Below are 12612 nucleotides of genomic sequence, written 5' to 3' on the forward strand. Positions count from 1 at the left end.
ATTAAATAAATTAGTATAATAAAATTAAAAAATATATTTATTTTACTAATATATTATATACTATTTATTATTATATAATTATAATTTATACAATATTATATAAATATATATGAAAAATGTGTAATATATGTAAAATATATAAATAATATATATGGGCCATGTTGGGCAGGGCTGCGGGCTGGGCCGTGCTGGCCCATGGACCTAAAACCCCAGGCCCAGCACAGCCTGCATGGTCATGCTGGGCTATACCGGGCTGGTCCATGTTCATGTCAGGCCACAGGTGGCATGGCCCGATTTACACCTCTACTTTGGAAGCCAGAAACCATAAAGGAGACCTGTTAAAAGCCAATATGGACCCTATTGGGATCACAACGATCAATGTGGTTAAGATGAGAGCTGTCTTGAGACTCACAAACTCCTGTCTTACTTTCAGCACTACAACATTATAATTGAAGGGGATTCAATCAATGATCACCACTCATGCTCTTCAGGGGGAAAATCAAACACTTCTTAGAGCTAGAAGCGCAGCTCGATGGATTAAAACAAAAAAAAAAAAAAAGAATGCAAGTCTATTACTCAAGGTTTAAATCTTCTTGGCGTGTCTTTAAGTCAGCTCAAAGGGAGTCTGATTGGGGTTTAGATTATATACTGTTAGCTGATCGAGTAGTTATTTTCCTAGATTGCTCTCATTTATATCTCTTATAAAAAAAAACAAAATAAAGGAAAAATAAAACATTCAAAGGAGTGATATTCATGGATACAATTTGTCCAAGGTATCAAGCTTTGAACAAGGTTATCTCTGGGAAGGGTATTAACCAATAAACATGATTTCGGTGACCTTCAAAACCGATGGTACCAATACTTTGAAGAACCATGTTTGAATGCCAAATGGGTCTGGCTCTAAAATCTAAACAATCGTCAAGGGTTTCTAAAACTGCTGATGCTAATGATGCTAACAACTACAAGATTTTTTTTTGTCACGCGTGCACACTCTTCTAGTCATAACTCAGAAGCATGAAAAATGCTGTATGTAATAGTGAGAGTAAACCAGTGTAGGTGTAGCTGCAATATCTTTGTAAATGTTGAAAACTTTGCCTTCGACGTTTCATCATCTTTGATTCAGCTGTAAAAGAAAAACAGTTATTAATCTGCGTGGTTGCACACGGTTGGATGATAGAAGATAAAAGAAACTTCACACTCAAAAAATAAATGGACTGATGAGTTCAATTAAGCCTCAAATATAAACATTCTGCTCAGCCAAGACAACGAAAAAAAGAAGATAGTAGCAAAACAAATCAAGGAAAGGAAGAAAAAGATTTAGCAATTTCATTCATTCTACCAAGTATTGCTTAATTATACAAAAGATTTCTTACAGTTCATTGCTTTGGTCAGCCTGTTACGGTACATTAATTCTCATTTACTCTCAAGGCATCACCCAAGTTAAAATGTAAATTGCCTCTCATTGTCCTCCTCCCTATTCCCCCATTGCCTTTTCTCATCATTGCGGCGAATTCCCCATAATCTATCTGCCCATCCTACAAAATAAAAAAAAAACCAGATATGATTTTAAGCATGAAAATGGAAATGGAAGTAATAAAAAAATGAGAAGAAGATTTGCGGTCTACAAAAAAAAAATGTATGAGAATGTGAATGGTGAATATATGATTTTAAAAGCATGACATATGAGAAAAGGCTCACATTGTCTTGATCAATTTCTTTGATCATTTCATCAAGATGAAGATCACTGAGACCAAACTCTTTGCAAGCTTGTTGAAGCTCATCTATGGTTATATAACCACTACCATCTTTATCGAAAAAAGAAAAGGCTTTTATTAAGTTCTCTTCTCTTTCCATCTTGTTCAAATGGATAGTAGCTGCAAGGAATTCTCCGTAGTCTATTGTTCCACTATTATCAATGTCAGCCTGCAAGTTCGCCCATGCAAACATTTCATATTGGTTATTCATATCAATCACAAAATTTACAGAAAGACAAGCAAAAAGACTTCCCAAGCATTTCAGTCCTATTGATTCAAAATACAGTTCCCATACCATAGATCTCATGGTAAATGAATTACAGTTACCATAACTTTTAGCTAAAAAAATTGCCAAAAATTGCTTACAGCATCCATGAGGTCCTTGATCTCGGATTCCATGAGCTCAGAACCTACTCTCTGCAAACCTTCTTTTAGTTCATCAAATGTTATTGTTCCACTGTTGTCCGTGTCTATCATTTTGAACAACTCTTTCAAACCACCAATTTCCTCTTCCGATAGCCTTTCTGCTATGACCTGCAAAAGGATTTTGTCAAGTCTAATAATTAGCGAACTACATGCAACCCCTGGAATGGAACACAACAATTAGGTTTAGCCCTCTTGGAAACATAAATATACAATAATTAAGTGCAAGGCAGTACACTCATGTAAGTGACTTTTATCAAATGCATCTCATGAATCTCTTTGTTCAGCTAGCAGACATTAAAGTGGTCCAATGTCAGCCACAATTCAAGCTAGGCGCATCAAAATCAATACACTCAGGTGGCGTTTGATAACGATGAATTTGGGACCTGAAGTCTGAAAAACTTGCTTTTCAGACTTCCGACCCATTTGAGATGCCACCTATCCCCATTTTCCCAATGTTAATTTTTTTAGGTAGCCAAATATCATGTTTATGTCGCTCATTTAAGCATGTTTCTTGCCATTAAAACTCCATTGTTTCCACTGTTGAATTTCTTTGTTATGTGACTGAAATAGTACATCTCTGTTGCTCATTTGAACATGTATCCTACCATTGGAACTCCATTCTTCCTACTATTGAATATTTTTTATGTGATTGAAATAGTATATCTATGTTACTCATTTAAACATGTATCTTGCCGTTGTATCTCCATTCTTCCCATTGTTGATTTTTTTTTAATGTGACTGAAATAGTATATCAATATTGTTCATTTAAACATGCTTCATGCCATTCTTCCCAGTGTTGGTTTTTTTCTTTCTTGTTTTTTGTTACCAAATTGAACATTTCAATTCTTTTTTTTTTTCATTCTTGTTTAGGAATGTTTTATCATGGGTTTCTTTTATATTGGATGATGTTTAGGGGCCTATTATGTATTAATTGATAAGGATCATTATATATTAAATGGAACTTTTATTTATTGCTTGAATGGGGCAGTTATATATTGCATCTTGACTTTGATTGCAATGAGATTGTTAATGGAATTGTTTTGTGTAAGATCAGTGCAGGTTTTAGAGAGTGTGGTGCTATTTGTTCAAACATCATTTCTACTCTGATAGGAGTGGTTCTCATAATGTCGGAGTTGAGGGATGTTTGAACAAATAAAATCAAACCAAATATTGATGGGTGTTTCGATGGTGAACCTACTATCTGTTGGAATATATTTAAATACTTGAATGGTTTATTATGTTTGGCTTGAATACTTGTCTCTTATGATGCTTTGATGGGTTAATGGTTGGACATTTTTTTGTGTATAACAGTACGAGAATGGTTGGATTTGATGCACTTTGCTAACATAGCTGACCCTATTATGATTCTTTGTGTTGTTTTTTGGCAGGTCATATACACCCACCCTTGCAACCTTCTATACTTTAAGGTATAATTCCTATCTCAACATATATTTGGTGTATACAAACATATATAACCCACTGTAGACACATTCATACACTTGTTACCCTACCCCCAAACAATAAACATACTTCACTGTGATATTTGTGTTCATTATTTTTCTTATTTATAGAGGTGCTAATGGCTTCTGATGACAATAGTGATAGGACAAATTGGAAGGATCCAGAACTACAAAAATGTTTTCTTGATTCATGTCTTGAAGAAATAGCATCTCATGGAAGGCAGGGTGGATCTCTAAGGAATCTTCGTTACATATTAGTGACAAGATCTTTATTAGGGCCTGTTCGTTTGCTCTGAAGTCTCACATCTGAAAGTGCAATAATTACATTAAGAGGTATATTGGTATTGGTGAACTTTTCTTTCCTCTGAACTCTGAATACAGAGAATGTTCTGAATTCTGAAAATTATCAAATATCCATTTTGATCCCATATATAAGAGCTTTTGTTTGTCTTTCTGGGAGTATCATTGGAAAACAAAAAGTTGTATGATTGCACTTTAAGAAATAAGAGACAAGGGGAAACGAACACCCATTTTTCTCTTAAAGTTAAAAGATTCCTCTTAAGAGATAAGAATTAAGGGGAAACGAACAGGCCCTTAGTTTCAAGAGGAGGTTTTCCCAGAAACAGTTGAAGAATGGGAATAACTAACTTAAGAGAAAATATAAATTGTGGACAGCGCATATCAATAAGACTAGAAATGGGTACAATCCAGTGACTGAGAATGTTGATGGACAAACGAGCTGTGGGATTCTCTCTTAAAGATATTATTCACACTTTTAAGCTTAGCATCTGTGTTTGTGCATGGGTTCTCATAGGATAGTTTCTTTGATTGGAAACAGGACTACCCAAAAGCATCTGTGTTTAGGCATGTTGGATTGGTGATGGGATCTGCTCCTCACAAATGGGCGCCTCACAGGCACATCCACCGTGCATTGGGAACATCTCCCATGAATTATAACTAATAAGTACGGGAGATGTTCCCAATGCATGATAGGATGTGCATCTGAGGCGCCTGTGAGGCACCAGGTGTGAGGAGCAGATCCAGTCACGTTGGATTGCCATTTGCTGATGAGTGTCAGCCTTTGTTTGATGGGGCATGTGCTACTGGGAAGGTTGGATGGTATTCTAGCACAAGGCCAAGACCAGTGGTAGGTTCTTCACCAACACCATTTGACAAGGAAACACAACAGACTAGTCCCATTGAACTGGATGATATTGATGACACACCTATCACTCATCCTCAGCACCAAAATATGGGGAGTCTCAAGTCTTAAGTGACCGGTCCTCAAAGAAGTTGAAGAAATATCAAAATGATGTGGAGTTGTGGACAACAAGATGGAACAGCTCCTTGACATACTAATTTCTGATGAAAGAGGGCCTAATGTGGGCTTCTTGGCCATGGATGCTGATTTTCGTGCCAACAAGGAGATGGAAGAAAGTTCTGAAGGTTGAGGTAAAGATGTTCATCTTGGAAGAAGTGTGGACCAGAAGATGGCTTTCTTAAAGATGGTTGAACTGCAAAAAGCATCTTTGATCCTTGAAGGAAATGCAGTGCCCTAGTTTCAAGGTGTTATTGATGGAACTAAGAGAGCAGTGCAAACAAGAGACTGGAAGTGCTGCCTTGTGGAAGACGGACAAAAAGTATGTTGCTAAAAGAAAGGAAAACAGCAAAGGTAGGTTCGTTGGAATCCATGAATACTATGGAGGAAGGGCTGAAGCAATTTACCCGCTTCCCTGAAGGAAGGGAAGCCTTGGGTTGGGATAAGTTAGCACAAGCAATAAAGGAGTTCTTGGTGGTAGTCAATGAAAAAAAGCGTGGTCCAAAAAATGATCAAGATATTAAGAAACAATCTGAAGAGAGGTTTCAGAAGAGGTCGAAGCTGGTACAGGAGGTGATATGCAAATTGATACAAGGTTAGGTTTGATGAGAATGTGGGTAAACAAACCAAAGAAGACTGGGAGAATAAACTTGTACTCTAGGTAAATAAGAAAGTTATAGACTGCAAGAGTTTGGGAGAAGAGATTCAACTGATTTTGAAGACTACAGAGATGTTGCAGATTTCCCCCTTTGATGAACAAAAGTCTGTGGCATCTATACGGAAGCTTGCACCAGATTTTGCAGTTGTGTCAGTAGTCTCAACAGTAATAAAACAAGGCTTGGTGTTTGTAGAGATGTAGAGGAATACTTAGTGCTGTTATATTGCTGTCAGTTACTTTATTTATTGTGGTCCGCACTACAGCTGTTAGTTATTTCCTGCTTTATGTTTCCAGTTAGATTGATGTTAGCAATGTTAGTTTTGTTAGTTATTTGCTTATGTAAGCAGTAGGAGCATTAGTGTAATTGCAGTCTTATATTTTAATGTTAATGTAAATAGTTGAGTGGGGCAGCAACTCAAGTCAACCCACACTCTTTCTCTGATCTCTCTTCTCTTCTTTTCTGTTTTTTCTCATTGAATTTACATCAAGAATTGGACTGATTACAGTCCTGATTTGCCAACTGTGTTGATAGAAAAATGGTCACCAATTTGTAATGAAAGACTAGTAGAACCCACAGCTTGTATCGAGCTGAAAGTTCTAGGGTTGTCGTTTCATCTCTACTCGGCTGAGGTGTTCAAGAGAATTGCAAAGTGTGTGGAGGAGACTTGATATTCTTTGATGTGTCGGATCTGAGAGTGGTGCTAATCAGAATGGTTGAAGCAAAGCCGAAGCTCATCCCAAGATCTTTAGAAGTATTTTCAGATGGTCAAGAAATATAGAGCTTGGCTTGCTACCTCCATTGAAGCACTGTGGTGTAAGGTTGGGCAGGTTGGATAAGAAGATGATGACATGACTAATTAGTCTCAAGGTAACCTTGGAGAGAAGAAATTACAGAGACAAACAAAAAGTTTCAAGTTAACTGCAGAGGCTGGTAGAAGGAAAGGTGTGACCCAGGTTCCCTCTTTTATTGGTAAATGAAAGCCACAAACCAAAAATCCAACGGCTCAGGTTAGGACTTATACTCAGGTGGTAACATATCCTAATATTGAAGGTGTGGTAGTTACAAGTTCAAATTCAAACAAAGGTCTAGGTGTAGGGACATGGAGGTAATTTGGAGGAGTTTCTTGTCGGACAATCAGAGAGGCTAGCCCAACCCCATAACCAGTCAGTAAAACATGGGTCTTCGAGTGAGATGTGGGGTGTTGGTGGGCCTGATCATTTAGGTTTTCCCCCATCAGGCAGTGGGCCTAAAAGTGGAACACGTGACCACTTAAATGGTCATGTGAGTTCTGCTAAGGTTCGAACGTTAGGGGACATTTCTTTTGGTGCATCATCATCCCTTTCAAAAGATGTGGCTGGTTCGAAAGAAAAGATGAGGATTGTTGTGGCTAGTTCTAAAGAAAAGACGAGGTCTGGTATGGTGTTTGCTTGGGTGCCAAGACTTGTATCATGCTTTACCAGTCCAGATAAACCTAACATGGGGTATAATCGTGTACAATCATAGGAAGAAAAGCAAAGAGATTACAGATTTGGGTTCGTTAAGCATAGATCGGTAGATGAAGAAAGCACTGGAGTTGAGAAGATTTCTGAGGAGTCCAACTACGGTAGCATTCAGAGTAAGTGTCAATTAAGGCTCAGGGAGGAAGAAGATCCTGGGTTGAGGCCAAGGTTCAAAATTTCGATACGATTGTATCTTTGAGGTTCTGATACACTTGTTTACAGGTGTTTCTGGACCTCTCTCCTTTTTAATAAAAAATATGCATAAATAAATCCCCAAAAACCAAATTTTGAAAAAAAAAACTAAAAAAGAATATAAAAGCGTGTGTTTCTAAGTACCGATACGCCTCTGCCGATACACAGGGGTGTATCAATACTTTGAACCTTGGTTGAGGCTACATTTTGATGAAGAGCTTTCTACTACACAAGATAGAGTGTCAATTCAGGCCTGTGAGGATGCGGGAAGAAGAGCTACCTGTTAGGGTGAGGTGAATATGTAGACAAAGTTTAGGGGAGAACTAGTATCAATTCAAGACCAAACACAAGGTGTCCATAGACTGTATGATGGCAACCCAGAGCTTGTTAGCAGAGTTACAGCATGCCCATATTCCCTGGCAAACTGTCCAGGGATTGGTTTTAAAGGTCCTACCTCCAGCTTTAGCCCAATCATGGGGGTTCTGACTATTTCAACACCTCCTAACTGTTCTTCCCCTCCCCAAGGTACTGATCTTGTTCAGGTTTTTGTTACTACTAATGTTTCCTCTAGTCCTTTGTGTTGTGCCTACAGGTGAGACCAACCCAACTTTGAAGTCTGCCAATTCATGTGATTCAATGCGAGAGATAAGAGGTGGGGGGTGAGTTGACTTTTGAAGAGAATAGAGAGCTGGAGGATAGAATTTGGGAGCTTATTGTGGAGCTGTTTAGAATCTGTGTGGAAGAGGATTTAAATGGTCAGAAGATAAGGGATGAGGAGGGTGACACTCCAAGTCCTAGACTTGAGAAAAGTGGAAAGACAAAGACCTCTTCAAAAAAGGACAAAGGAAAAAGAAGAAGGAATGAAGGAGGAAAGAAGTGGGGAAGGAAAAGCTGGAAGAGTCTAGCAAGAAGGTGGGTGGGTTATCTAAGAAGAGAAAGAAGAAGTTAAGTGCGGTGGAGAGGCTGAAATGTGAAGTGGTTTATGATAAAGGGAGTGTAGGTAGGAAGGACAGGAAAAAGTGGTAAAGGGGGTGGTGTTGAACAAGGGTGACCTTTTAAGTGCTGTTCATGAAGGTAATTAGTTGGAATGTAAGAGGTTTGGAGAGTTAAGGAAAAGAAGAGTGGTCAAGGATGCATTGAGAAGACAAAAGCCAGATATAGTCTTAACCCAAGAATCTAAACTAACTGAGGTGGACAGGAAATGGGTGTCGAGTAGATGGTCAGAAAGAGACCTAATTTGGGCCTTTGCACAATCTTGGGGAGCATTAGGGGGAAGTATTACTTTGTCGAAAAATGTAGACTTGAAGTGTGTTGAGGAGATAATTGGGAATTATTCAGTGTCCATTAACTTAAAGAGAAAGGAAGATGGTTGGGAATGGGTATTAACCAACTCCAACCTCTCATAGGGAAAAGGGAAGGACTTTGGGAAGAACTAGCAGCTATTAGAGGGTTATGGAATGGCCCTTGGTGTCTGGGTGGGGACTTCAATGTAATTAGATTCTTGAGTGAAACAAATAACCCAGGCCATAGGATTACTTTTAGCATGAGGAAATTTAATCAACTTGTGGAAACCTTTGAGTTGCAGGGCCTTCCTCTTCTACAAGCAAATTATACTTGGTCAAATTTTTAAGAGATTCCCAATTGTTGCAAGCTAGATAGGTTCCTTTTTACTGCTGATTGGGAAGTGGAATGGAGGGGGTTAGCAGTTACAGCTTCGCTGAGTTCTGTACCAAACCACTGCCCAATTAGGTTGTCCTTAGAAAGATTGGGAGGAGGCCCTTGCCAGTTCAGGTTTGAAAACATATGGTTACTTCACCCTGAGTTCGTACCAAAGGTGAAAGAATGGTGGGAGGAGGATCAAGTGCATAAAATATAAGGTTTATATATTCTACAAGAAGCTATAATTGATGAAAGCCAGAATCAAGATTTGGAATAAAGAGGTGCTTGGAAGAGTTAAGGAAAGGAAAGTCGAGATTGCTCATAGGGTGGAGGAATTAGATGGCATGGAAGCTAAAAGAAGTTTGAGGTCGAAAGATAGAGGTTAAAACAGGAACTGGACGAGTGGCTAAGGAAGGAGGACATGAGCTAGGGACAGAAATATAGATGTAAGTGGCTAAGGGAAGGGGATAGTAAACTAGTTTTTTTTTTTTTTTTTTTTTTCATATGATGGCAAATGGTAGAAAAAGGAAGAATTCTATCTTGAAGCTAGAGTGGAGTGGATAAATCTTGTCAAGGGAAGAGGAAATAGCACAAGCCTTTGTGTACCATTTCAATTTTCAACGCAATTTAAGATTGTCTTGGGAGACTAAGAGAAAGTTTAGAGGATCTAGGGGGGGGGGGAATAAAGAGCTGTTGGACTCTTTGGAAAAGAATTTTGAGGTCCAAGAAGTAAAAAGTGCAGTAATGGTCTGAAATCCTTCGGTTATAGTGCATCCATCTTTGTTGCGATCAAAGCATCAAAAGTCACATTTGCTCCCAAACTAAATTTGCCTCTCTCTAAGAACTCTTCAAATACTCATTGCCAATGAAAGTGTAGAGTTTAGGAGGAAAAAAAGAAAAGAGGTGGACCTTCTAGCTAGATTTTTGGTGTGTTCTCAAAGAACCATTCAACTTAAAAGCTTAAGCTGTTAGGTGAGGTCCTTGAATAGGTTGATATTCTCTAACACGCCCCCTCACAAGAAAGCCCATTGGGCTTGAAGTGTGAACAATCACAGGCCCACCCATACCTTGTGCTGAAACTTAATTAATTATAATGGGTGTAATGAGGATCGAACACTAGACCACTTGGTCAAAGTGGCTCTGATATCATCTCAAAGAACCATTCAACCTAAAAGCTTAAGCTGTTAGGTGAGGTCCTTGAATAGGTTGATATTCTCTAAAGGTGTGAAGTAAGGGATTGGCCACTACAATATTTAGGACTACCACTGGGAGGAAATCCAAGTGTACAGAGCTTTTGTACCCAATGATTGAAAGATTTACTAAGAAGCTTGCAAATTGGAAGAGAAACTACATTTCTTTGGGGGTAGGATAACTTTAATCAAATTAACTTTGTCCAATTTTCCAATTTATTTCCTGTCTAGCTTCAGAGTACTAGTGAAAATGGAAAACCAATTAGAGAAGATTATGACAGATTTCCTATGGGAATTGGGAGACACCAAGAAGGATCACCTAGTGAAGTGGGAGGTGGTTTCTAGGAGTAGGGATGATGGAGGGCTAGGAATTGGTAATATAAGAATAAGGAATACAGCTTTGTTGGGAAATGGCTATGGAGATTGCCGCTAGAATAGGTCTTACATTCCAACCTCTTAAATTACCGAAGCTTTTAAGATTAAGGAATACAACTTTTTTGGGGAAATGGCTATGGAGATTAATGAATGGACAACATTACATAAGCTTCAAGAATCACCTATTTGGTAATGTTGTCCATTCATTCATCCTAATAAAATATCTTCTTAAAATCAATTAAAACTATTAAATTATTATTTTTTGTGTGAAAACTAATAATTTAAGACCCTAACATGGACTTGTTTGGGCTTGCCTTGAGGGGCATGGCACAAAGGCGGCTTGTAGAATTAGGAGGAATGTAATGTCACATTAGCTACTTGATGCAATTGAGAAAAAAAAAAAAAAGAAATTGTGGGTTTTATATGCTTGAAAATGTTTTATATGTTTGATTTCATTTTTAAATTCTCATTTGAATATGCTTTACATATTATATTTATGTATTTTAATTTTAGATAATAGCTTTTTTAAAACATTTATTTTAAAACTTAAGTTTATATTTTTTTTAATATTATGTTTTATAACTTTTTGATTTTTTTTTTGCATTTTTTTGAATTTTTATCATTTTTTTTTTAATTGTGTGCCTTGCCTCAGAAAGGTGCACACCTCGCCTCAAAAAGGCACACGCCTCACCTTGCACCTTAGGTACAAAATGGCCCTTGCGCCTTTTTTGCACCTTGCACTTTTAAAACACTGGTCTCAACCATAGGGCTCCTCAATGTTCTCCTTGGAAAACTATTCATGGAATTTTTCCTTCTATGTTTCCATATTTCAAATGTGATGCTTGTGCAAGAAAAAAAAAAAGCGTTGTTATGGAAAAACGTTTGGGTTAGAAAGAGTTCCCTTAGAGATAGGTTTCCTTCTATTTATTCCCTTTCAAAGAACAAAAGAAAAGTGATCTTTTTTATTTTTATTGATAACTCATGAGACATGGGCTTGAGGAGAGGGTTAAGGGAGTTAAAAATGGGGCTGGTTGATGAACTTGTTGCTCTTTTAGGAATGGTCTACTTGGATCAATCTTGCTTGGATGGCAGAATTTGGAAATTGTCTACTATTTCACTTGCTCATCTTTCTATAATGTCCTTTAATCCTCTAACCTTGCAAGGAACTTTCCAACAAATGAGGTTTAGTGTAGCTCACGTACCTTCAAAAGACTTTTTTGTTAGGAGGCTGTACTCCAAAAAATCAATACCTTGGATATGCTTTCAAAGAAAAAGGCCAAATCCTTGCCTTTCACCCCATGTTTGTAGTCTCTGATAGGGTTTTACTGAGACAATCACACACCTATTAATCTCCTGTCCTTTTATGTTCTTTATTTGGTCTTGGTTCTCTTCTCTCTTTGGTTGCAAGTGGACCCCTTCCCAGATGTGGTGAGCCTCTTTGACCCAAATTTTTTCCACCAAAGATGCATGGAAGGGTTATGTGGAGAGCTACAAGAGTAGTTATGCTTTGGTCAGTTTAAGAGGAAAGAAACAATATCTTTAAAAGTGTGATTAGATCCAAGGAGGATATTTTATTGAGTAGCCACTAAGGTTATTCGTTGGTTGAAAACAATTGATTTGTTTAAAGATTACTCAACTGAAGATATATACAGGGATTAGGATGATGTGGTAGGTGCAACTCCTCTTAAGCCTATTGTGCAAGAACTTTGGTCCTTTCCAACACAACAAAGGGTGAATTTGAGCTTTGATGGAAGCTCCATAGGCAATCCAAGCCCATAGGGTATAGGGGTGTTTTCAGAGATGGAGAAGGCAGAATAATTGCTATGTATTTGGGACCAATAGAAGTGGGAGATTCTTTGAGAGCGGAGGTCATGGTTTTGCTTCAAGGTGTAAGATATGCCAAAGAATTGGGGCTACACCACATTGAGATAGAAGGGGGTCCCAAATTGGTAGTTGGGTGGATGCTGTCAGGTTGTTTGGGAACCTAGACACAGAAAAAATGATAAGGAAAATTTTTAGTTTAACAAGGGAGGTTGGTATTTGCTTTAAGTGGACAAGAAGATCAACTAATGGTTAGTTG

General features: G+C 38.0%; 1 protein-coding gene across 3 annotated transcripts in view; it reads right to left on the reverse strand.

Annotated features, from left to right (window-relative positions):
* Positions 1 to 717: 717 nt before the first annotated feature.
* Positions 718 to 12612, reverse strand: part of CDPK2 (calcium-dependent protein kinase 2) — a 30625-nt gene continuing 18730 nt past the window's right edge. For 2 of the 3 annotated variants that reach the window (XM_088943069.1, XM_088943067.1), the window contains 4 exons: positions 2121 to 2288; positions 1699 to 1923; positions 1374 to 1535; positions 718 to 1123 (listed from right to left, as the gene is read on the reverse strand). In XM_088943069.1, coding sequence (XP_088799195.1) covers positions 1407 to 1535; positions 1699 to 1923; positions 2121 to 2288 — 522 coding nt within the window. In that variant the 3' untranslated portion in view covers positions 718 to 1123; positions 1374 to 1406. Of the gene's footprint in view, positions 1124 to 1300; positions 1536 to 1698; positions 1924 to 2120; positions 2289 to 12612 lie in introns of those variants that run through there. The other variant, XM_088943068.1, reaches the window with a different exon arrangement.

The sequence above is a fragment of the Nelumbo lutea genome, chromosome 5 (genome assembly GCF_056320005.1).
Source record: "Nelumbo lutea isolate HS-2025 chromosome 5, American lotus-T2T, whole genome shotgun sequence".
Lineage (NCBI taxonomy): Eukaryota > Viridiplantae > Streptophyta > Magnoliopsida > Proteales > Nelumbonaceae > Nelumbo > Nelumbo lutea.